The 24540-nt window shown below is 53.6% G+C and overlaps 2 protein-coding genes across 4 annotated transcripts in view; one reads left to right on the forward strand and one right to left on the reverse strand.

The window, feature by feature from the left end:
• Positions 1–2: 2 nt before the first annotated feature.
• NTHL1 (nth like DNA glycosylase 1) lies at positions 3–10062 on the forward strand. 2 transcript variants are annotated; one of them, XM_053276115.1, is made up of 6 exons: positions 3–124; positions 1377–1618; positions 2602–2772; positions 3399–3558; positions 6221–6326; positions 7594–10062. In XM_053276115.1, exons 1-6 carry the CDS (start codon positions 61–63, stop codon positions 7715–7717), a joined length of 867 nt encoding a protein of 288 aa, XP_053132090.1. In that variant the 5' UTR covers positions 3–60; the 3' UTR covers positions 7718–10062. The 2 variants fall into 2 exon arrangements, with proteins under 2 accessions (XP_053132090.1, XP_053132091.1); XM_053276116.1 differs by lacking the exon at positions 3–124 and adding an exon at positions 170–1015.
• Positions 8698–24540, reverse strand: part of NHERF2 (NHERF family PDZ scaffold protein 2) — a 53464-nt gene continuing 37621 nt past the window's right edge. The window contains exons 4-7 of one of the 2 annotated variants that reach the window (XM_053276112.1): positions 22210–22363; positions 18383–18426; positions 17289–17351; positions 8698–13508 (exon numbers count right to left, since the gene is read on the reverse strand). In XM_053276112.1, the coding sequence (XP_053132087.1) occupies positions 13350–13508; positions 17289–17351; positions 18383–18426; positions 22210–22363 (420 nt within the window). In that variant the 3' untranslated portion in view covers positions 8698–13349. The remainder of the gene's footprint in view (positions 13509–17288; positions 17352–18382; positions 18427–22209; positions 22364–24540) is intronic. The other variant, XM_053276114.1, reaches the window with a different exon arrangement.

Consider the following 24540-nt stretch of genomic DNA (forward strand, 5'->3'; position numbering starts at 1 on the left):
GGAGGAGCGCAGGGGCTTGTGGGGCTTGTAGTTCCGGGCGGGGTGGTGGTGGCACGGCCCATGTGCGCCGCCGCCGCCGCCGCCGGGCGGAGGGTCTCCAGCAGGCTGCGGCTGAGCAGCGGAGGCAAGCAGCGGGGGCCGGGCTGGCGGGGGTCCCCAGCTCGTCCGGCAGGCGGAAGGGCCACCCTGGGGCTCTCCAGCTGTTGCTGGGACTACATTATCCCCAGCAGGCAGCAGCCGTGCAGACATCCCGGAGGAGGCGAAGCTTCGCCTGCCTCTTGCTTTGCCCGCCCAGAGCCGGGGAAGCATCGCTTGCTCAGCACAGGACAGGCTGCAGTCCGAAGCAGGCCTCTTAGGCAGTACCTAGGAAGCTGCCTCCTACCGAGTCGGACCCTTGCTCCACCCAGTTCAGTACTGCCAGCACGGACTGGCAGCGGCTCTGCTCTCCAAAGTTGCAAGCTGGAGGCTCTCCCAGCCCGACCTGGAGATGCTGCCAGGGACCGAGCCTGCGGCTCCATCATCCCCAAACGGTTATATCCCACAAATTTGATATTCAGCCAGTCGAGGAAGTCCTTCTATCCCAGGAATAACCGAGTGCTTGAGATGATGAGACTTTTACTCCTTATAGGTGGCTGGCTGCCTTGTGCTGCCGAGTCAGACCATTGGTCCACCCAACTCAGTATTGTCGGCACTGCCTGGCAGGGGCTCTCCAATAGGGATGGGTACGGAACCAGTTCGGACACCCTTTATGGGCCTCTGAATCAGTTCGAAGAACCGGCAGCTCCTCCGGTTCGAAGGTGGCAGGGGCCTCCCTTTAAGAGTGGGGGAGGGTGCACTTACCCCTCCTGCCACTTTCCCCCCACCGGCGTCATCAGGGTGGCAACTTAATGCTCATCAGGGTGGCAACATACCCCCTGCCGCTCCGTTGCCCTCGTCTTCTGGATATGACCGGAAGTCACAGCTGCCCCGATGGGCATCAAGAAACAAGGACGCCGGAGGGGGAGCGGCAGGAGGGGTAAGTGCACCCTCCCTCACTCTTAAAGGGAGGCCCCCACCGCCTTCGAGCCTCCCTGCTGCGATTCCGTGCACATCCCTACTCTCCAAGGTAGAGCCTGCACAGCTCTACCTGATGCATGGCCAGCCTGCAGGCTCTCATGAAGCAGGACACCTCTGCTTAAGACTAGATTGGCCTTGGGCCTGATCCAGCAGGGCTGTTCTTACTAAATCCCAAATCAACTTCATGCTCCTCAAAAGGCTCCACCGCTTTTTAAGGGACAGAGTAGTAGAATACTCCCAATAGGCTTAATCCGACTCATACTCCAGAGCCCCCCTCTAGAGTGCAAGCTGGCTGAGTTCCTTTCTGTCCATTTCTGCAGGGAGCGAAGCCCTGGAGGCAGCCGCCCTCTCCCCAAAGAGGCTTCTGCGGAGGAGAAAAGTGGACCTCGCCTATGAATCTGCAGAAGGAAGTGGCCCAACCACAGAGGCCAAGGAAGAGAGATGGGAGCCTCGGAACTGGGAGCAGCAGCTGGCAAATATCCGGGAAATGAGGAAGGAGCGGGATGCCCCCGTGGACCACATGGGGGGAGCGAAGTGCTTTGATCATGAGGCTCCCCCAGAGGTAAGGCCTGACGTGCCAACCCAGAGCCTTGTAGGGCAGGCGTTCCCCACCCATGGGCCTCCAGATGTCGCTGAACTACAGTTCCCGTCATCCCCATCCACCGTAAATTATAGCTGAGGATGATGGGAGTTGTAGTTTAGCAACCTCCTACCTGAGCAAAGAGGCACCTTTTAAATGTGGTGATTCTCTTTATTGAGCAGGGGGAGAGCAACTGGCCCTGTCCAACCCCAGCACAGCATCCCTCCAGTGGCAGTTGCTGGCATCTGCCTTATGTTTCTTTGTAGATTGTCAGAACCTTGAGGGACAGGGGGCCATCTTATTTGTGCATTACTTCTTTTTCTATGCAAACCGCTTTGGGAACTTTGGTTAAAGAGTTCTTCACAGACTGGCAGTGGCTTCTCCAAGGTTGCAGGCAGGAGTCTCTCTCAGCCCTATCTTGGAGATGCTGCCAGGGAGGGAACTGGGAACCTTTTAATGCTCTTCCCAGAGTGACTCCATCCCCTAATAAGGGGAAGATCTTCCAGTGCTCACACTTCTAGTCTCCCATTCAGATGCAACCAGGGCAGACCCTGCTTAGCTAGGGGGACAAGTCATGCTTGCTACCACCAGACCTGCTCTTGTGGCCGTAGTAGCAGCAGCAGCAACATCTGGAGTGCCTAGGGTTGCCCTAGTCTGGCCTTCCAAATCCGGGTGCCTAATTTGCATATTATGTAAATGGGCTTGCAAATAATTTCTGAGCAGAAGAGTGACAGCACGTTTTGCTCCATAATTCCACTTCTGCAAGGTCTGGAACTTAGCTTATTTTTAAAAATGACAGTCGCAATCTGGGCGAATCCGGGTGGGCTAAGCAATCCTGGTGAGATGCTTAAAATCCAGGTGAAACCCGGAATTCTGGGGTGTGTGGCCACTCTAAGGGTGTCACAGGTGGGGACCCCTGCTGTCGGGGGTCTCCAGCCTCTCACCATCCCTGCCCCGCCCCACAGGTGATCCGCTTCCAGATCCTCCTGTCGCTCATGCTCTCCAGCCAGACCAAGGACCAGGTGACCTCGGCAGCCATGACGCGCCTGAGGGAGCACGGCCTGACCGTGGACAACGTCCTGCAGACTGATGACGCCACTCTGGGCCGGCTCATCTACCCGGTGGGGTTTTGGAAGGTGAGTTGATCACCACGAGGCAGAGAAAGATGCGCGGCATGCTTCCTTCCTGGTTTCCTGAGTTTTCTGGCTGTGGGGTACTCGGGAAGCTGAGGCAGACCCCCCACCCTTGGTCCATCTAGCTCAGGATTGTCTGCACTGACCGGCAGCCACATTCCAGGGCCCAAAAAGAGTCTCTCCCAGGCCTACCTGGAGATGCTGCCGGGGAGAGAACCTGGAATCCTGCGTGCAAAGCAGAGGCTTTGCCACTGAGCTGCAGGAACCCCTTCCGTTTATTTAGCTTATTTTTACATTTCTATCCCGCTCTTCGTGCAAGGAGCTGGTAGGTTATTTTAATCCTCACGACACCCCTGTGAGGTAGGTGAGGCTGAGAGAGACGTGACTGGCCCAGAGTCACCCCGTGAGTCCCACGGCCATCTCTGGCCAGTGGAGGCTTCCCCTTTCCGCACCTTTCCACTGCTGAGCCCGGAGAGGCCTCCGGAGGGCCCGAATGAGTCCCTTGCCCCCCGGCTGTGAAGGTGCCTCCCTGCAAACCTCCTCTTGGGGCGGCGGTGGGGGTCAGGGCTCGTCGAGGAGACCTCCAAAGCCTCTCCTCTCTCTGCTGTCTTCCCTCCCTGCTGCTGCAGAACAAGGTGAAGTATATCAAGCAGACGGCGGCCATCCTGAAGCGGGACTACGCCGGCGACATCCCCCAGACGGTGGCCGAGCTGCTGAAGTTGCCGGGAGTCGGACCCAAGATGGCCCATCTGGCGATGGATCTCGCCTGGCAGGCGGTCTCTGGGATCGGTAGCGTGCCTTGCTCTCAATGTGCAACTTCCCTCCCGCGTTGACCAGGCCTGCTCAACGTAGCCCCCAGCCCTCCCGCAAGCTGCTTATGGACTGCGACACCCATAATCCCCAGCCCCAGTGGCCAGGGATGATGGGAATTGTAGGCCAACATCTGCAGGAGGGCCAAAGTTGAGCAGCCTTGGCGTAGTAGACCTTTCCTCTGGGGGCAGGCGCAGAGCCGGCTGGTTCTTGCTGCTCCTAGGATAGTCCGGGCAGCCTGTGCTTGTGTGTGATGGCAGTTAGATTCCGGGCAACGGCTGTCACCCCCCACCCTGCCCCAGGGGTGCACCTCCTGCCATTATTATTATTATTGTTGTTGTTATTATTATTATTATATTTATATCCCACTCTTCCTCCAAGGAGCCCAGAGCGGTGTACTACAGACTTGAGTTTCTCTTTCACAACAACCCTGTGAAGTAGGTGAGGCTGAGAGAGGAGTGACTGGCCCAGAGTCACCCAGCTAGTTTTATGTCTGAATGGGGATTTGAACTCGGGTCTCCCCTTCCAGATCCTTCTCCCTCTTTCTTGTGCTCGTCGGAGTCCCCTTTGGTTTGCTCGCCTCCTCCAATGGTGGCAGGATTGCTGGTTTGGTGGTCGCGAGCATGAATGGTCCCCTTTGCTAGGCAGGGCCCATTTGAATGGGAGACTCCATGTGTGAGCAAGGGAAGAGCTTCCCCTTTGGGGATGGGGCCGCTCTGGGAGGAGAGCACCTGCCTGCTTGCATGCAGATGGTTTCAAGCTCCCTCCCTGGCAGCATCTCCAGAGGGGACTGAGAGCAACTCCGGCCTGCAGCCTTGGAGAAGCCGCTGCCAGTCTGGGTCGACAAGGCTGAGCTGGAGGTCTGGCTCAGGAGAAGGCAGCTTCCAATGTTCCGATGATGTGAATCTCGAGTTCACAGCGTCTGGGACTCGGCAGAATCCTGCGGCCGGCAGAAGAGGGCGTTGTGGTGCCGCTCCCTTGCTTCTCCCAGCCCCGGGCTTGCCAGCCTTTCTCCAGCTGTAATGAATATTCAAATGTGCACAGACGTATAGGTCACGGGATACCTGGGCGCACGGAGGCCTGGTGAAGGGCTCTGACGTGTGGGCCTCGGGGTCTGGTTGGTGTGCCGTGGAAGGAAGGGAGCAGGGGACACCAAGGTCACCAGAGGGAGCGCAGAATGTCAGGCGGATCCCGCCGCCGTGGCATTTAGATACCTGCCCCATTAATGTTTAATCGGCCGCCCACAGCCCGAGGAGCTACCTGGGTCCCTCGCCAGCCGGAGAGAGGGAGAGAGCCTCATCCCTGCAAGCAGGCCTCCCTGGGTCAGGAGGAACATTTTTCTCCACGGATGCAGGGGGCTGGCGGTGGCAGGCGGGGAGCCCCGGGTCTTGTGCCGCCTCGCCCCACCAGCCGATTCCGTTCAATCCCTTCGTTACCATCACTGCAGACCAGCAGAGTTGATAAACAGAAGTCCAGCAAAAACTGGCCTAACCGACAGATTTCTAATACAGGGGTTGAGCGCATGCTCAAGCATACAGATCAGCCCCACAAGCCTGGGGTGGGCCAGTCCCCTTTCCAAACCGACCCTTGCCAGCTTGGCAAATGGCACGAGGGTGGATGGGGAGGTGGCCAGCAGCCCCACTCCCCCCTGGCTTGGCCTTTTGCAAGCTTTGCCAGGAGGAGCGATGGGTCAGAGTAGCCATCTCGTTCCTGTGCTGAGGCCCCAATCCTCTGCCCCCTACGGCAAGCACCTCCCCTCGTGAGCCCCCCCCCTTTCGAGAGCCCAGCGCCCGCCCCTGGTGGTGGGGGAGGCGTCTCTCTCTGTGTGAGGCAGAAGCTGGAGGAATGCTGCCAGGCAGAGTAGACCCGACGGGGCGAGAGGAGCCAGGGCCAGCACTCCGTGGAAGGCTGCTTGGTATGCGCAGAGGGAAAGGGCCTTGGACCCCAGAGGGACAGGGATCGCCTCCGGCCACTGTCTGCTCCCACTTCCTGGGACAGGCTGCATTGTGGCTCTTATTTTACCTCCGTTCCTAGCCCTGGGCTCCAGGCCTCAATTCTGGGAGGCGCAAGAATGTCAGGATCTGCATTGGGAAGACCCAAAAGTGCCATCTCAAACCTAGGAAGCTGCCATCTACTGAGTCAGACCCTTGGTCCCTCTAGCTCAGTATTGTCTACCCAGACTGGCAGCGGCTTCTCCAAGGTTGCAGGCAGGAGTCTCTCCCAGCTCTGCCTTGGAAATGCTGCCAGGGAGGGAACTGGGAACCTTCTGCAGCATGCAAGCAGGCAAGTGCTCTGCCCAGTGGGGCCCCATCCCCTAAGGGGAGTATCTTACACTGCTCACATGTTGTCTCCCATTCAAATGCAAACTGGGGCAGACCCTGCTTAGCAAAGGGGACAAATCATGCCTGCTGCAAGACCAGCTCTCCTCCAGTTACATATAAATAGAAGGAGCAAATAAATTGAGATGGCTCTTGCAAGTGAGCCAAGCTGTATGCTGCAGGAAAAAGGCAAAGCTTCCCTAGATCCTTGCCAGCTACCTGAAACGGGGCTGGAATGTTGCCCAGTCCCTCAATATGGTGCTCCTACCACCACACACCCCTTGCCCAACCCAATTCTAACAGTGCTTTCCCCCCCACCCCAGGTGTGGACACTCACGTGCACAGGATTTCCAACCGGCTGAAGTGGGTGAAGAAGGAAACTAAATTTCCTGAGGCGACCAGACAAGCTCTGGAAAAGTGGCTCCCCAGGTGAGCGGCGGCAGCAGCAGGAACGGATTCTGAGCATTTCCATGTGTGGTTGGCTTGTTTGACTTCTTTTTTTAAAAGAAGGCCTGGAGCACCTCCCTTAAGAGGCAAGGCTACCACACCCGGAGCTTTTTAGTTTAGACAAAAAAGCCGACTGCAGGGAGACATGATAGAGGCCTCTAAAACCATGCACGGTGTGGAGAAAGTGGACAGAGGGACATTTTTCTCTCTCTTGCATAACACTTGAACTAGGTGTTATCCCATGAAACGGATTGCCAAGAGATTTAGGACCAACAAAAGGAAGTACTTTTTCACACAATGCAAATGCCACTTGTGGAATTCTCTGCCACAAGATGTGGGGACAGCCAGCAACCTGGATGACTTGAAGAGGGGTTTGGATAACTTCATGAAGGTCTATCAACAGCTACTAGTCGGAGGGCTATAGGCCACCTCCAGCCTCCAAGGCAGGATGTCTCTGAGTACCAGTTGCAGGGGAGTCACAGCAAGAGAGAGGGCCTGCCCTCAACTCCTGCCTGTGGGCTTTTCAGGGGCATCTGGTGGGCCACCACTGTGCAGAACAGGAGGCTGGAATAGATGGGCCTCCTTGGGCCTGATCCACCAGGACTCTTCTTCTGTTAAGATATATTTATATCACGATATAAGGTGCCCAAGCCTTGCCCCATGCTCCTGGAGGGAGTCAGCCTCAGGGTTCAGGGATTCCCAGATGTCGATGACTACAGCTCCCATGATCCCCAGCTGCAGTGGCCTCTGGCATTGAGGGTATAGCAGGGCACAGCGGGACCTTCTGGGGGGCCAGCCCCACTCTTTGGAACTCTGAGCCTTGGGAGGTTTTCCTGTGGGGCCAAGCCTGTTTGCCCAGGCTGCCAGTTGAGGCCCGATATGTCACTCTGATGGTGCTAGTTAGCATTTTAGGTTTATTTCTGCGGATCTGCTTTGTCTAAGTTGTCGATCTTGCTTTGTTTTCCTTTCTATGATGGTTAGCCACCTTGATGGAAAGGTGGGATAGGAATAGATTTCGGTAAATACACAGAATCATAGAATGCTGGCATGGGAAGATTGCTCCAGCCTCCCTGACTGATGGCCGTTCTGCCTCAGTTTGAAAACCTTCAGCAAAGAAGCATGAGGCGGGCAGTTCCACTGTCCCAGCAGTGCCCACTCAGGAAATCCTTCCCAGTATCTCGCCTGAACCTGCTTCCTTATTATTGCAACTCACACACGTCTCTTCTCCCCTGGCTCCCCACCTTCCTAGGGATCTCTGGAGTGAGATAAATTGGCTGTTGGTCGGATTTGGTCAGCAGATCTGCTTGCCTGTGCGCCCACGCTGCGGTGCATGCCTCAACAAGGACATCTGTCCAGCTTCCGGGAAGCACTGAGCCACGAAAGAGTCGCTCTTCCCGTCGGAACAGGCGGCCTGCAGGAATGAAGATCTTCTGTGCATAGACTGAAATTTGGGACCCGCGCATAGCCTGGCATTGCTAGTGCTGCCGACCAGATTCCTTTGGGTCCGCAGCTTGTGCAAAGAGGAGTTGGGCTCTGACAGGTAGGGGCGCTACGCCATTCCTGGCCAGCCTGGGTTCCAGGGGGGCCCGTGACAGCTCCTTGCGGAAGACCAGAGAGATCTCCCAAGGGTGGGGGGCCCCCAGACTTCAAGGTTTCCTCCATGGACAAAGCCACATGCTCTGTAGAACACAGTTGGATCAATTGAAGGGTCTGTCTGAGACGCTGGTGCCGCCAAGGCCCAGCTGAAAACAGGCAGGTTGGCGGAGGGGGCGGGAGGAAATGTGCTTGTGGGCCTGTCGGTAGGCTGCCAGCGGACCGGCATTCTCGACCGCGACTGGAAATCTCCCTGGGTCCAACCCAGCTGGTTTTGGCGAGGACAGTTAAGGTCAGGGCTGGCTTGGCACTCCTGGCCTCCACTGCAAAAGGGCAAAACTCCCTTTGGAGAGCATGGGTCTTTGAAACACAAAATTGGGGTGGGTGGGGTGTCGGCAAGAGTGGCTTTTCCTAATGCGCCTGGGGGGGGGCCCAAGGAGGCACAGCTGCCTCTGCTTCCTGGCAGCTTGGGTGCCTTTTCTCTTTCCTGCCTCGCCCGAGGACCACGCTGCCTGCAGGCTGGCCATTCATCAGGCACAGCTGTGCAGGAGCTCTACCTGACGCATGGCCAGGCTGTAGGCAGCGCGGGAGAGAGACAGGAGCCCCCTGAGCTGCTGCCGGGAAGCAGAGGCAGCGGCACCTCCTTGGGTGCCCCCCTGGCCTGTTAGGACAAGCCACCCCTGGATGGGGGGGCGGTGAGGCGGAGAATGGGAGGGATCCCAGACGGAAGAAATAACGTCGGACGCCACCACAGCAAGGCTCACTGTACATGAGAGACCAGTTTTATTATGGACATTTCAGTATACTTTTTTTTTTTTTTTTACAATGCAAGTAACAGCTCTTTGTATAACTTCTTAGTGAGTGTCTAAGTTAGCTGTGCAGGGAACTGAGTAAGTGTTACAGAGCTTATAGGATGGCAAAGAAACAGAGCTCTACCTACGTGCCTTGAAATGGCCGGGAATCATTCCGTGGAATATGCAGAGAACAACTTTTTTGGAAGGGCGGGGGGGTGGAGGGACCTCAGACCTGTATGGGTGCATAGCTGCATACCTGATTTCAGTTTCATCATTAGTATCCACCCCACACTTTTTCCTTGCTCTTCACCCCGATAATCTTGCCATTAAGGATTTTGACATCTCTGTGTGTATGTGCGTGTGCGCGCGCATGCATGTGTGCACCGACTCCTTCCATAACAACACGGGGGGAAGAAGAGAGCCGTCTCTGCTTCCAGGAGGCGCTGACCCTATTTCTTCAGCCTCGATGGAAAACCAAACCCAGAATCCTCATCAGGGAAGCAAAGCAGTCCCGAATAAACATCCCGTCTCTCCTCCTGGACTCGATAGCTACAAGCAACCTTAGCAGCACATTCCTGACCTCCAGTCATAGCCAGTCTAGCTAAATAAAATGTAAACACCCAGCAAACTCTTCTTTCTGAAGCCACGTTTTCTATTCACAAAACATTCCACCATGATGCTCAATTCGGTTCCTGCTGAATAAGCCAGAAGTGCCTTTTGACCCAGAGGGGGGTCCAGGGCAGTTCCCAGATGTTGACTATAACTCCCATAATCCCCAGCTGCAATGGCCAAATCCCATTGCAACTGAGGATTATAGGCATTGTAGTCAATGACATCAGGGAATCGCTGTTACGGAGAACACTGATCCAAGGGTCCCTGCTTGCTACATGAGGCTTGTTGAACACAACTCGAGATGGATCGGGGCCAGCATGTGCATTTTATTCTGCAATAAAATGGGGGGGGGGAGGAACCAGTGTCTACAGGCTGAATGATGCAAATTAATCACATTTGCATCTCTTTGCTTCTGCATAGTTTAATCGGCTTCAGTGGTACAGGCTGCAAAACAATTTAGAATTCTGTGGCAAGCTTTGGCAAAATTTTGGAGGGTAGGGAGGGGACGAGGAGTGGAGATATGCCCAAGCTCTCCCCAGCTAACAGGAATACTGGAAACCCTGCTTTAAAAAAAAATAAACATGTAAAAATTCTCAAGATGCCGCCTTCAACATTTGGAAAACCAGCTTTTAGTTGTGCAGAATGTACCCAGCATTGCTGTAATCACCCCACAGTTCCATGGAATCCAAAAGAAGAGCATTTCCTTTTTATTCTGCCAAGTTCCTAGTCCCTCTCTCTGCAGAGGCAAACTTCAAAACCTGAGCAGCTAGCTCAGAAGCTGGACAGGACAGGCTCCGCACCGGTCAGAGGGCAGGGCTGCAGGGATCTCCGTGCTCCTCGCTCTAGCCAGCCAAGCAGACCATTTATGCAAAATCACCCCAAACGTCAAGTTTGCTTGGCAGAATTACGGGGCAGAATCTGGGTGGGGTTTTCAACAGAGTCCATACACAGCACTGCCTGCAATGGACGCGGACGCTCCTGCCTGCCTTCCTCTCCAAGCACACCCAAAGAAGCCCTTGCAAAAAGCAGCCCAGAAGAGAGAAAAACACATACAGCAGAGACCTGTATGTCTCTGGCTCCCAGGTGGGATTCAGCTCCCGTATTCCCCAGCCACAATGGCCAAAGGCGGCTGGTGAAGCCCAGCGACATCTGGGTACCCAGGTTTGAGACTCCTGGCATACAGAGAAGGGTACAATGACGCAGCTCACTCTGCGACACAGAAGCCGACGAAGACAGCAACTTCCTTCAGCTCAGTTACCTATGAAATATACACAAAGCCCCTGAATGTATTTGTAGCAAAGGGCGGGGTGGGGGCACTTGTACATCGTCTAGCATCTGCAAACAAATCCCACCGCCTGCCTTTAACTACTACTGTACACTATATTTGAGTCCTAAATAAAGGGGAGCGTGACTCTTACTTGCATACACTCTGCTTTCAAAACAACAACAACTTGCATCCCATCCAGCTCACTTTATTAATACTTTTCTGAAGTGGTCATGACAAGAGTGTGAGGCTCTAGAGGTGGTCAAGGAAACAGCTCCGTGCAGCCTTCTGCCCTCTCTCTGTAAGCAAGCCAAATGAGGACGAGATGATTAGCCAAGGTGATATCCTGCATTCCACCCACCCTCCCCATTCTGACATGCAGTTCCAAATTTGGATGGCGGTTTCTGCAATGCTGCTCCCATGTTGTCGTAAAAAGATATACCTTCTCCTCCCAGCACAGGGCATTAGGTGGCATTCACATGCACACAATACCCGACTAGCAGGAGGGTGTGCCTTCCTTTTGTACTGTTCATGCACACGTTAAATAGGGGATACTTTTCCCCACGCCAGGAGGGAGGATTCCCAGAGTTTTCTGCTCTGCTTTCTAGCAGGTCTAGATGGACGGTGTTTTGGTGCCAGAGACGAGCAATCCAGTCTGTACCCTCCTTCTCACTATTGGAACAATCCTGCTTGCACAATGCCAGTATCATTTCCTGTGGGGCTTGCCCAAGAGAACACCCCAGTGGCAAGTCAACCGTGCATCAGGGTCTGGCCCTTGTAGCCGCCGTGATGCTGGTATCCAAGACCTGCCTATGAAATTGGCTGTCCTGCCTCGTCTCCCGAAGCAGCCCTCCTGGGGCAAAGAGATGCACTATGGGGAGAAATGGCATGGGCCATCCCACTCTGGTTCACAGCAGCCACAGAGGACACTTGGGAGCGGACACATGGACTCCTCTGAGAAGAGACATCCTCCATGCCCATTCCTCATTTTAACACCTCTCTTGCAACAAACAGTTTAGGAGTTCAAGCACATTAAGAGCCGGAACTCACATGTCATAGTTAGAGCACAAGATCTGTCTTGGAGAGCATCATGCCTGTCATATGCAAGGACCAGCGTCCCCTGCAGCAGGTGATTCCCAGATGTTGCTGACTACAACTCCCAGCATCCCCAGCTGCAACAGTCTTTGGCCATTGCAGCTGGGGATGGTGGGGGTTGTAGTCAGCATCTGGGAATCCCTGCTACAGGGGACATTAGTATTCCATATTCCATATACTCTCATATTCCAGCCATTGCTTGCAGAAAGACCCGCCGCATGCAAGGTCTTTCTGCTGCTTGCCAACATCTCTCCTTTGTAGGGCAGAAAACTGCACATACCTCCTACCAGAAGTCGCCAACTTCAGGCTCACACCAGCAGTTGTTGGACTACAATTCCCATCATCCCCAGCTGCCATTTGGAAGTGATGGGCGTTGGAGTCCATGAGCAGCTGGAGCTCCTCCGACAGAGCACCCCAGCCTTAAATCACTAGCCTCAAGGAAAAAACGAATAATGGTTTGCAGAAAGATCAGCAACGTTCATGACGTGAGAGTGTGTGTGTGTGCTTTGAAGCCTGAGAAGCAGAAAGGGCCACGTAACTGGAGCCGAGACGGCGTGTTGCTCACTTTTGGAGAGGCCTTCCAGAAAAGCAGCCTGGAGGATTCCCCCTCCCACGGCTTCCCCGAAGAGCTGCCCCAGAACCCTCCGTGCCCTGTGCACACAATCGTTTTGCTGTGCTTCCTGCCAGAGTGGCTAAAAGGCGCTATTTCCAGCATCTTGTTACAGCCCAAATTAATTCTGATTAGAATTGCTGGTAAATGGCGGGATTCACAGAGAGGGTTGGTGGTGGATTTTTTTTTTTTAATGCCCAGGACACTGTCCCCAGCATATTGGCAAGGCTGCACACTTTCCGCATCCTTCCACCCATAGTTGTGGCATTTTGCAACCCCCCAAGGTCCATGTTTTCTAGGTTAAGGGCTTTCCAGTACACAGAGTTGTTCTAAAAAGGGGGACTGGAGTGGGGGGGGGGAGGGCAAGGCTCGGAAAAAGATCTGCAAAGAAAAGGTCTTGTTGTGCAGCAGGGCTTCAAGGGAGGGTGTTCAAGCACTAACCAAAAACAGATGAACATTGTGCTCTCTTCCCCCTTTAAAAAAAAAAAAATCCCAAACTTAAAGCCGCAGAGAAAACTTAGAAGCATGGGACGGTCAGCCAGTGCATTCATGAGGATGTTAACACTGTAGCCAGGAGTGGTGTGTAAACCATCGCTTTCAATTAAGTGGAAAGAAAATGTACTCTTAGTTGCGATGCAAAAATATTTAAAATATCTAAAGATTGGGGGGCGGGGGAGAAACTCAAACGATCCATTATATAAAAAATGGCCCTATAAATAATATATTCTAAATATTGCAGGTTAAGTGACCCCAAATGAAAAGAAAATGCCTTTTTGCTCACTACTGTCGGAGCGTCAGCTCTCCTCTTAGGGGGTTGAGCCCTGAAGTTTCAGAGTCTCTCTTTCTCTCCCTCTCGCCACTTTCTGTACAATAAGAGGCTTGAAAAATCTGCCGTGTACAAAGCAATGCAAACCTATGGGGGGGTGGGGGGGAAGCAGAGCGTGGAGTGTCTTGGAACAGCGCCCGGGGAGGGTGGGACGTTGATTCGTGCACATGGCGAAGGTCGGGGAGAGGAAGGAGCCCGCGGGAGGAGGGGCTCAGAAGTTGCTGAAGATCTCCCTCTTCTTGTTCCAGTCCATCTCCGGGGCCCTCTTGTTGACCCGCTTGGCCCGCACTTTCTCTTTGGCTTCCGCTGCCGTGGGACTCAGGTTCAGCCCGCTCTCTTCAAACGGATCCTTTTTGTCAGGGTCGCCCACCTAGAAGGGGAGGAAACGAGGAGTCGGCAGAGCGGAGGGTTCGGCGGAGGCCCTGGATGCCGCAGGGCAGGGCAGGGCAGGGATGTTGCTGGACTCCCATCCCCATGATCCTCTCCAGCCACAATCTGTTGCGGCCGGGCATGGTGGGAGTTGTAGTCCAGCAACAACTGGGAAAACCCTCCTGTGGGGTATATGTCAGGACGGATCGGTGGCGGCTGGTCCTAACGAGCCGGGAGGAGGAGGGGACGACGCCCAAGGAGGCACAGCTCCAATGCTTCCTGGCAGCAGCTGGGGTGGCTCCTCCCTCTGCCGCGCTGCCTGCAGGCTGGCCATTCGTCAGGTAGAGCTGCGCGGTGAGCTGGCTCGTGAGGACCAGCCGCCGCCACTGGAATTGATCCCAAGGATCTCGGTGCAGGACTTGGACTTGGGGGACACAGTGGGGGCCCAAGGTCTCCCGGCTCACCTGTTCTTGCTCTTCCAGTCTCCCTCCCAGTGGCTGCTAACAGCTGCTTTCCTTTTTACCCAGAAGTCCGATGACACAGCAACCTGGCAAGGGGAATTCTGGGCAAAAAAGTCGTGGCATCCCCCCACTCGATCATCTCCAAACTGCCCTCAATTCTAGGCCCATTCACACGTTATGTTCAATACTCATACAGGGCACACAGGCACAGATACCGCCAGTCACACGTGATGCTGAACGCAGGTACAGAAGCACGCTTCCTGTCTGAACCATGCATTTGAAGGGCCTGGATCCAGGTTTTTTAAATGAACCCAGGTAAAGGCACTCACACAAACATACGTATGAGTGCACAGACCTCTGTACGCTCGTCCAGCATAATGTCCGAATCAGGCTTTTGCGAGCTGTGGATGGGGTGTCAAAATGTGGAGGCATTTTAACTCAGCACTAGAGCGATGCATTTCTTTCTTTCCTCCCCCTGTGGTTTCTTTGCAAACTACTCTGGCAGGATCTGGAAGCATTACAGAACTGTGACAAAACCAACAGACCAAGATGACAGCTAGGCTGCAAAAACAGAACCTCCCCCCCCCGCCCCCTTGACTGGCAAACTCAGTTCTTGAGCCTTCCGCGCCTGTGGCAGTCAAAATGCAGCCTCTGGATTTGTGAGAAACGAATAACAAGGGAGCTCAGTGCTTTCAAGCTTGTGCAGGTTGCCGAGGAAATGGCGGGGCTGCAGGTCATGAATTCTGCTGCTAAGGAGCACTAATTCTCCTCCAGCGTCCACTCCCAGAACAGGGATATGGAAAGTGCTGCCTGGTTGCATGTCCTCAGAATGTTCTTTGGATGGACCGAGTCAAAGTTAAAGTGTCTGTATCGGTAGACACCCCAAGCCAGCTTCCATCGATGCCAGAGGAGTGGGTTTGGGCAAGGAAGGAAACGTTTCAGGGAGAAGCCGACAAAGTGACTCTCAAGATGGCAATGAGAGTAGAACGCCCCAAGATGCCAGAAGGGCATCTTCAGAAGGGAGAGGAGAGCTGGCCTGGTGGGAGCAAGCAGGACTTGTCCCCTTAGCTAAGCAGGGTCTGCCCTGGTTGCACATGAATGGGAGACTCGAAGTGTGAGCACTGGAAGAGATTCCACCCCTCAGCCGCCACTCTGGGAAGAGCATCTAGGTTCCAAGTTCCCTCCCTGGCAGCATCTCCAAGATAGGGCTGAGAGAGACTCCTGCCTGCAGCCTTGGAGAAGCCGCTGCCAGTCTGTGAAGACAATACTGAGCTAGATGGACCAAGGGTCTGACTCAGTATATGGCAGCTTCCTATGTTCTTATAGGTGTTTCCCATAGTCTGGGAAACATACCAGCGGGGATTCAAACCAGCAACCTCTGGCTTGATAATCAGGTCAGTTCCCCACTGCACCATTAGGTAGCTTCCATTATGATATGCATAGACTTTATTGAAAAGTCTGCATTATTATTTTACATCTTTCTTAGAAAATCAGTGTTACATCTCAAGAAACACAGTACTTCTCATCAACAAGCATACAATGTACCTTAAAATAAATAAATGACCAATACCCATAACTTCCCTACTCCAGTCGGCCACTACTTTCCACCTCCGAATGTAATTTCATTCCTATCCTTACTTCAAAATTGAAGAATTTTGTTTGACACGCCTGCTTTTGTTTGATACGCCCAACACGACCTCCCAACTGCCAACCCCAGCGGCAAGGAAGAGGCATGAAGGAACCGCGCTTGGCAGTGGGGCTCTAGCACCAGGCCGTGCTGAAGGTGTGGGGCACAAGGTGTCCACATGCCCACTCACTTTCCTCCATCATGCAAACCCCTCGCCAACCAGGGTGCTGTGATATCGCACATGCCTTGTGACCGGGAACCAGTCAACGAAGGACCAAGGCAGAGCCAAGCCAAGGCCAGCCACCACGCTGGGCATCTGCCACTCCTAAACCAGCAAGGCACTCCTTGCCCAGGCCCCCATGCTCCACCACCCTCCTCCAGTCTGGAAAGAATGCAGCATCTGCACGCCAGTCAGCCAAGAACCAGTTCCTCCTTTGCCAGGGCCTGAACCAGTCTGTAGCAATCCAGGCCTCTCTTTGTGGTCTGTGTCAAGCTCCCTCTCTAATCAAGACCTGCACATTCCGCCCCCCCCCCACTTAAAGCAGTGGGGTGTGTGTGGGGGGAGGAGATAATAAGTTGCATGGCATGTATTTCCCTTCCCATTTGCATGCAATTAAGCCTTTTCATTGGAGGGGTTTTGGCGCGGGGCGGGGCGGGGTGGGGGGGTCAGCTTGCTTTTTTGTGGAAAAATGGATATTCCCTTTGAGTCTCCATATTCATAACAGCTTGTGTCGCTCCAGCCTCTTTCATCTGGAGGGTTCCCAGCAGGATAAAATGAGGGAAGACAGTTTGACTCTGGCCACCTCTGGGGCGGAACATGGCAGATGTTTAACAGCTTGCAGTAACAATGAGTGAGAAATTCAGAACAGAGAGAGCGGAAAAAGATGTTGCGGGGTGTGGTAGAGAAGAGCGGGAGGACGGTGACGCTCCTGGGTTCAAGTCACAGCTTGGGGAGAAAGCGGCAAAGGTGGGGAGAGGGAGAGGAAGGAGCAGGATGGTCCGAAAACATCAGTGCTAGCCTGGCACTAAAAACAAACTGAACAGGAAAGGGAGAAGAGGGAGCGGAACTCTGGAGAACAGAGCCTTCCATGTGCAGGACTAGAAGCTTGAAAAAGCAACAGAGGGACGGCAGGAGAGCCAAGAGCATGCCCAGGTCTAGAGGGGAGGGGGGCGGCCCATGGATCAGAGTGGCAGGAGGCAAAGGGGAGAAGAGGGGGACGTCTTGGAGATATTGAGGAAGAGGAAGGAGAAGAACGGAAAGTCAGAGAGGAGCCCAGGCTGGCATGCCTGGAAGCATCCTAATGAGCCCGGGGTGGCACCAAAGGAGACACCGCTCCCTGTGGCTCCTGGCAGCTCTCCTCCGCCCGTTCCGACAGTAAGGAGAGCCACACTCAGCCCACACAGCTCTCTTCTGATGGACGTCCAGCCTGCAGACATCACAGCTCTGGTGGATGCCAGGGCAGGGCGGAATGGGAGAGAGAAGAGCCACCAGAAACCAGGAGCAGCTGCACCTCACTGGGCACCCCCCCCCTCCGCCCCCAGCTCATGAGGACAAGCTGCTACTGCCTGGAAAGATGCGAGGACCATGCAGGGGGCCCTCCGACAGTGCTAGAGAGGCTGAAGGCGGGGGGAGCGACGCGAGGCCGGCTGTGCCGTGTCGGGTCTGGATAAGAAATCGTGTCGGATCGTTTACCTCCGATTCCTTCTCGGGACTTTGGCAATCGCTGTGGGACGAAGACATGGATCCTCCATTCAGCTGTTAGGGATGGAAACAGGGCGGACATTTGTTACAAGGTACGGTGTCTGGGCTCCCAGAGGGAGACGAGCACAATCCGGAGAGCAGCGCTGCAAAGTTCTTGCAAACGTGCCGCTGTCTGGGAAACTGGGGGCCTGAACGGGAGGGGAGGTGCACATTCGATGGGCGGAAAGACCAAAGCAGAGGTGGGCAGCGGGTCTCTGGTGTTTTCCTGCCAGATGCCAACTCTAAGTGGATTTCCAAGCAGCTTCATTGACAAGAGTGCCGATTCCAGAGAAAAGGAGAGACGGGAAACTTAAAGAAGGGCAGGGCGTTTCCTCAGACAGGTATGAGGAACATTCCCCCCCACATCATCCGCTGTGGCCCTCTGACCTCCTTACTGGATCTACGGGCTGACCATTTCCCTTCCTAGCCCCGTTCAGCCTGCAAAACATAGATCTGAACATGCCTGGGCAAAGCTCCTAGAAATCACTGAAACCCGGGAGTAGAGAAGATGAGAACACACGAATTAGGGTGTCTCAAGAGCCCTATAACATGTTACGTTCAACAGACATACCATAGCACACATCCTACACTGTACCCTGCGTCTGAGGGGGCCCTGGACCCAGGTTTACTTTAAACACAAACACATGTATAGTTAACATAAGAACAGCCCTGCTAGATCAGGCCTGAGGAGGCCCATCTAGTCCTGCATCCTGTTTCGCACAGTGGCCCACCAGATGCTGCTGGAAGCCACAGGCAGGAGTTGAAAGGGGCATGCCCCCCTCTCTCCTGCTGTTGCTCCCTTGCAACGGGTACTCAGAGGCATCCTGCCTCTGAGGCTGGAGGTGGCTGTTGATAGACCTCTCCTCCATGAAGTTATCCATAAGAACATTATTTACATTATTTAGTTATTTACAACACGTACACATGTACAGAACTGGACACATGTACAATGAAATGTCTGAATAAGACTAAAGTGAGCGTTTGGTATTCAGCTGCAGTGCCCATCCTGAATGCATGCATGAATGCTTGCTTGCTTGCTTGCTTACCTGTGTTTGTGCAGACCCATTGGTCATGGCCTGGGGAATTCCACCTGAGGAGAAAGCAGATAGAAAGCCTGTGAATAAAGCCATGTGGAATCTTGAAAGGGAGAGGAGAGGAGAGGAGAGGAGAGATACATTCAAGACCTATCAAGAATTATCCCCTTGTCAAATGTCTCCAGTCTTGAGTTTTACAGAAGACATGGGGTTCTGCAAAGCCTCGGTGTAGTGGACACTGGAGGCAAGCTAAGGAAGCTACAGCTTTAGAGCTGTATGAAAGGCCACATTATGAAGAGAGGAGAGCTGGTCTGGTGGTCGCAAGCATGACTTGTCCCCTTTGCTAAGCAGGGTCTGCCCTGGTAGCATATGAATGGGAGACTAGAAGTGTGAGCACTGCAAGAGAATCCCCTTATTAGGGGATCGAGCCACTCTAGGAAGAGCAACTAGGCTCCAAGTTCCCTCCCTGGCAGCATCTCCAAGATAGGGCTGAGAGAGATTCCTGCCTGCAACCTTGGAGAAGCCGCTACCAGTCTGTGTAGACAATACTGAACTAGTTGGACCTGTGGTCTGACTCAGTAGATGGCAGTTTCCTATGTTCCTATGAAGGGTCTCTGAATACCAAAAAATGACTCAATTTCAAGTTTTACACAACTGACTGGAAAAGGGTGTGTGGTGGGGGGAGGTTTGTAAACAGACGTCATTCTGATCAGGCAAACATACCATATAGCTACACAATTACTTATCATATCGAGTTTATCAGTCTGTGCTGAAATAACCATAAGTTGTATGGAAATTTCATTAGAAGGTTTTTCTAAAGTCTGAGCCAGGAACAGTTTGATTGTGGGATCCGTTGTGATCCAATCTCAGTTTCTCCACACACGTTACTTACAGGATCCCATCAAGAGAAATTTCCAGTCTCTAAGGCTAGAAACCGCATGGAAACTTTTGGCCAGAAATGACGGCTTATGTCACGGAACCGAACCATTTTCCCGTCCCTTTAATGGCCAGGCATGACCGGAGGAAAGGTTTGTCCTGATTAGGATTGTGCTAAATAAAACTTTACTATTTCTTTTTTTCACCGTCCTTTTCGTTAGAATATATATATATATATTTTAAGTTTTTCATAGTTCTGTGGGGCTTTTTAAGCTTAACATAATCTGGCCTTGTCGGGATCCCGGTAGACGTCAACAAGGCACATTTTGGTGGGCAGAGGCAATAGCGGTGTGTCCTGAAGAGCCAGGGAGACACCCAAGGAGGCACAGCTGCCTCTGCTTCCCGGCAGCAGCTTGGGTCTCTCCGCTCCCCTGCCCTGCCCAAGAGTCCTGCTGCCCACAAGCGAGCCATTCATCAGGTCGAGCTGCACACTTCCCCGCACAGCTCTGCCTGACAGTTGGAAGCCTGTGAAACGGCAGCCCCCAAGCCCTTGCTCTGAGCTCTTTCCCCCTTTCCCTTTTGCCTGGCACTCCGCAGTCTGCCAGGCCTGCTCCTCAGCAGTCACTTGAAGCTGTAAAAGCAGCATGAAGCAAGCATATTTGAGCAGTGCCGTTCACACCGAGAAGCAGCTTCCAGCGCGCCGAGAGACAGCCCAGCATTGATGCTCGCTTTTGTTGCGCCGGCGGCATCTCCTCGAGAGGAGAACAGGGGACGTATTATCCCCCGTGCCAAGGAGGAACTATCTCTGGCCCCGATCTCTTGTTTGCTCCGGCGCTCAGCGTCTGACACCACCCTCCCCCTCCTCCCCCCCTAGATCCCGGTATTGTTCCAAGCGGTGCTTTTGGATGCTTCTCTCCGCCGAAGGCCAGGAAGAGACAGCCCAGTCTTGGAGACAGGACTCTGCTTAGATAAGAAACAGCTGTGCGTGGAACACACAGAACTTCCCATTCAGCTCAGCCAAGGAAGAGGTTCGGGGGGGGCGGGGGGGAGAGCTATGCTTGGTGAAATGCAGCGATCTCCCCCTGGCAAGGCAGCAGCCAGCGGACACCGTGTAGGCCTTGCAGCTGCCAGCAGGGTTCCCACTGCAGCTAGGAGAATGGGTCCTCGTCTCATTAGCAGGGCTAATTGTTGTCTTCTGGCAAAGCCTCGCTCCTTGCTTGTGCCCGATGCCAAGCAACAGCTGGCGCTCCGAAGCAACGGCAAGCACCGGAGCGCCAGTCTGCCAGACCCCTGCCTGGAGTCGCTCGGGCGTGGAAGCGGGCTGCGGAGGGGCTCGGTGGCCAAGCAAAGCAGACGCTCAGAGCCAGTGCGCTGGGGAGGAGAGCTTCCCCTGTGCTGAGCAGGGTCTGCCCTGGTTTGCATTTGGATGGGAGACTGCGTGAGAGCTTGCACGCAGAAGGCTCCAAGTTCCCTCCCTGGCAGCATCTCCAGGATAGGGCGGAGAGAGACTCCTGCCTGCAACCTCGGAAAAGCCGCTGCCAGTCTGTGTAGACAGTACGGAGCTAGATGGACCGATGGTCTGACTCAGTAGATGGCAGCTTCCGATGTTCCTAAGTCTCTGCTCTGATAAGCCCGCTGATGCTTGTCAGGAAAACAGTTCAAATCCCCACATTGTGAGAAAAGACAAGAGGAGGGTCATGATCCTTGAGTGCTGCCATTTCAACAAGCACCACAGATGTGAAAATCCTTCATGGCTTGCCTTGTCTACTAAGACAGTAGGAGCTGATTTGCTGCCAGATGGATCTGGCCCAACAGGTCCATGTTCCAACACGAAACCTTGGAGCCAGTAGCAGCTCATCCTAATGAGCGGGGGTGGGGGTGGGGGGGTGGCCACCAAAGGAGACCCAGCTGCCTCTGGCACCTCTCTCTCCTGCTTGCCTGACAGCCACGTTGCTTGCAGGCTGGCCATTCTCCCGGTAGAGCTGCACACCCATGCGCGCATGCACATCTGGTGGAGCTGCATGCTCCTGCATTAGGCAAACTGCTTCTGCTTGGAGCGGGGTGGGGGGGACTCCTTGAGCTGTTGAGCTTCAGTGAATGACTTGCAGAGAGTTGTCCTTGGGCCTGCTCACCTAAGCAGGTCTCTTGCACGTTTCCATTGGCTGTTCTGCTGCACTGGGGTTCCAGACACCCCCCAAAATATTCCCTTGACGTCCTGTGTAACAAATGCCCTCCACAATTCCACTGTGTCCCAGAAAAGGCTGGTATTCAGTATAAAAATATGTTAAATAAATAAAATAAAAAAAAATGACCCACTGCATTTTTCCCCCTGCTGTCAAGGTGAAATTGCAGGACTTCTGGTGCCCAGGTCTTAAAAGAGCACGGAAGTTTCAAACAAAAAGCAAACGCTTTCTTCCCTCCCTCTGCCAAAAGCGACCAAACGCCCTGAATGTGGTCAATCAAGAACAGCCAAAATGAGCTTATAAAGTTCAATGTCGCCCCCCCACACACACACACACCCCTCAAAATAGGAACAAGGCACTGTCATTTTTCTGGAAGCCTGCAGAATTAGAGAAATGGCATCGCAGTAATGCAATATAACGCTAGAATGTGAAAACAAAGGAACAAAAATGGTCTGCTGGTCAATTTCACCTCAGCTGTAAAATCTCCCAAACAAGCCTGTCTGTTTCAACTGGGCTGCTTCTTGGATCCCCCCAGTTATAAAGCCCCTCAAGCCAGCAGACAAAAACACCCAATGCTTTCAGTGTATCTGTTTCTCTGGAGATCGTTGCTTCGCTTCCTGAAATAGTTTCCTCTCACGGAACGGCTCTCCTTTTCCCTTTAAGGAGCTGGCTGCAATCTTATGCACGCTTTCTCGGAAGAGGAGGCCAGAACTCTAGACATGTTCTCCCCTCCCCTCCAGTCATCATTCCAAAAGCTGGTTCTTGAGAGGAACCACCCACCTCTGGCGTGCTCCTCAGTAGGGACGACCCCCAGTTTCTTGAAGTGCTCCTCTGTTTCAGGGTCCACCACTAAGAGCTTGGCTTCGTTCTCCTTGGACTTGATGTGCGACACCACCTCAGAATGCTTCATGCCTTCGACGTTGATCCCATTGACCTGCAGAAGGAGAGACAGCAGGGAATGAGCACAGAGAAGCCCGTTGTGTCGTCCTGGCGCCCATGCAAAGCAACACCCGGGAGGCAACCCACAAGCCCCAGGGCAGGGGAACCAGGGTAGCCTTGTAAAGGCAAGTGCCATATGCACAAAGCCTTCCGTGAGCTGGACACGATGGGCTTGACAAGCATTTCCTTTCTCCAAGGAACCCTGGGAATTGTTGTTCTGGAAGCGGGGCTCAGCAAACTGCAATTCCCAGGACCCTTTAGGAGAGACCATGGGAGTCCGAATGGTAAAAATTGCCTATAAAGCCCTAAACAACTTTTAAAAAGGCACTGAAGACACATTTAGTCACCCAGGCTCTTAATTGGATTTATGGTTTTAAATGATTTTAATGTTAATGGTTTTAATTGTTAGGGGTTTAACCATTGCCTCCTTCCGCACAGTACGAGAAACATACCAGCGGGGATTCGAACCGGCAACCTCTGGCTTGCTAGTCAAGTCATTTCCCTGCTGCGCCATTAGGTGGCTTACCCTAACCCTCTTACACAGCCACAGAGACTGCACTAGCATGCTGAATTTTAAGACTGTGCAGCCAAATCAGGAAGACATTCTCAGCTTGGGCTTTAAAAGAACAGCGCCATATGTTAATAAAATATACATGTTGAATGTGTTTCACGCGCGCATACACACACACAGACCCCAAAAGCTAGAATGGCTTGTCCTTCAGAACAAAGGGGCCAACAGACCCAAGGGAACGGCTCTGCGGTGCTTGGACTCTTTTTAACCAAGGACAAAGAGAGAATTCACTGGATGCTGGCAGGCTTGGCGAGCAATTGTTGGCCTTTAGTCAGCTGAGATAATGAAGAGAAGACAATCACCTTGTTGATCACCTGAGAAGGGAAACCAATTCACCAGTTCATTGTGCTGGCTGTGGCTTTTGTGGGGAAATTATTAGCTACTAGTTTTTTTCAGCCCGTTATAATAACGGGCGCTAGGTGTTTTTTTTTCTTTTTCCTTTTTGCCTTCTTGTATTCACCTACAGTATTTTTGAGCTGTTGCTTTTCCACAATCCATTGGCCGCGGAATTAAATCAGCAGGTCCTCATGGCACTGGGGAACTGTGTCCCCACAGAGGGAGGAGAGCTGGTCTTGTGGTAGCAAGCATGTCCCCTTAGCTAAGCAGGATCCGCCCTGGTTGCATATGAATGGGAGACTAGAAGTGTGAGCACAGCAAGAGATTCCCCTTAGGGGATGGAGCCACTCTGGGAAGAGCATCTCGGTTCCAAGTTCCCTCCCTGGCACCATCTCCAAGATAGGGGGGCTGGGAGAGATTCCTGCCTGCAACCTTGGAGAAGCCACTGCCAGCCTGGGTAGAGACAATACTGAGCGAGATGGACCTATGGTCGGACTCAGTATATGGCAGCTTCCTCTATGTTCCACTCAATCTAGCGTACCTCTCCAAATCCACCTTTCTCCTCCACGGTGCCTCAGATACCAGAAATTATCTTGACCGGGAGAAGCGTCCTGGGGATGTGGGCAAACAAGCAGCACAGCAGAGGTGGGCAGAGCTCACTCCTTTTGCTCAGCCCTGGCTCCAAGCCCCACTTATGCACAACTGGACCAGACCCAAGCTTAATCAAAAGGGGTCAGATTATGGCCGCATCCATGAGATGATGTACGTGGAGCAATGTGGACCCTTGAAAGTCCTCCAAAAATCCTCCGTGATAACAAGAGGACTGAACATGGATCTGGGACATCTGGAGCGGCAGGAAGAAAGGCTCCACGGTCGCCATCTTGGCAGTCTTCTATTGGCTCGTCAAGTCACATGATTCTACCTGTGCTGCAATTCCTCAGTCCTCCTCCCAGCGGTGGCTCACAGCTGCCTCTCCTCCCCGGCAGCAGTCTGAGTTGCTCCACTCTCCTGCCCTGCCCGAGAACCGTGCGGCCTGCAGGCTGGCCATTCATCAGGTAGGGCTGCACGGTTGACCATGTAGCTCTACCTGATGAATGCCCAGCCTGCAGTCAGCGCAGCTCTTAAGTAGGGCGGGATGAGAGAGAGAGAGAGAGAGAGAGAGAGAGAGAGAGAGAGAGAGGAGCCACCTGAGTTGCTGCCGGGAAGCAGAGGCAGCTGTGCCTCCTTTAGTGGCCCCCTGGCTCGTGAGGATGAGCTGCCACAGT

This window comes from Hemicordylus capensis, chromosome 13 (assembly GCF_027244095.1).
Source record: "Hemicordylus capensis ecotype Gifberg chromosome 13, rHemCap1.1.pri, whole genome shotgun sequence".
Taxonomy (NCBI): Eukaryota; Metazoa; Chordata; class Lepidosauria; order Squamata; family Cordylidae; genus Hemicordylus; species Hemicordylus capensis.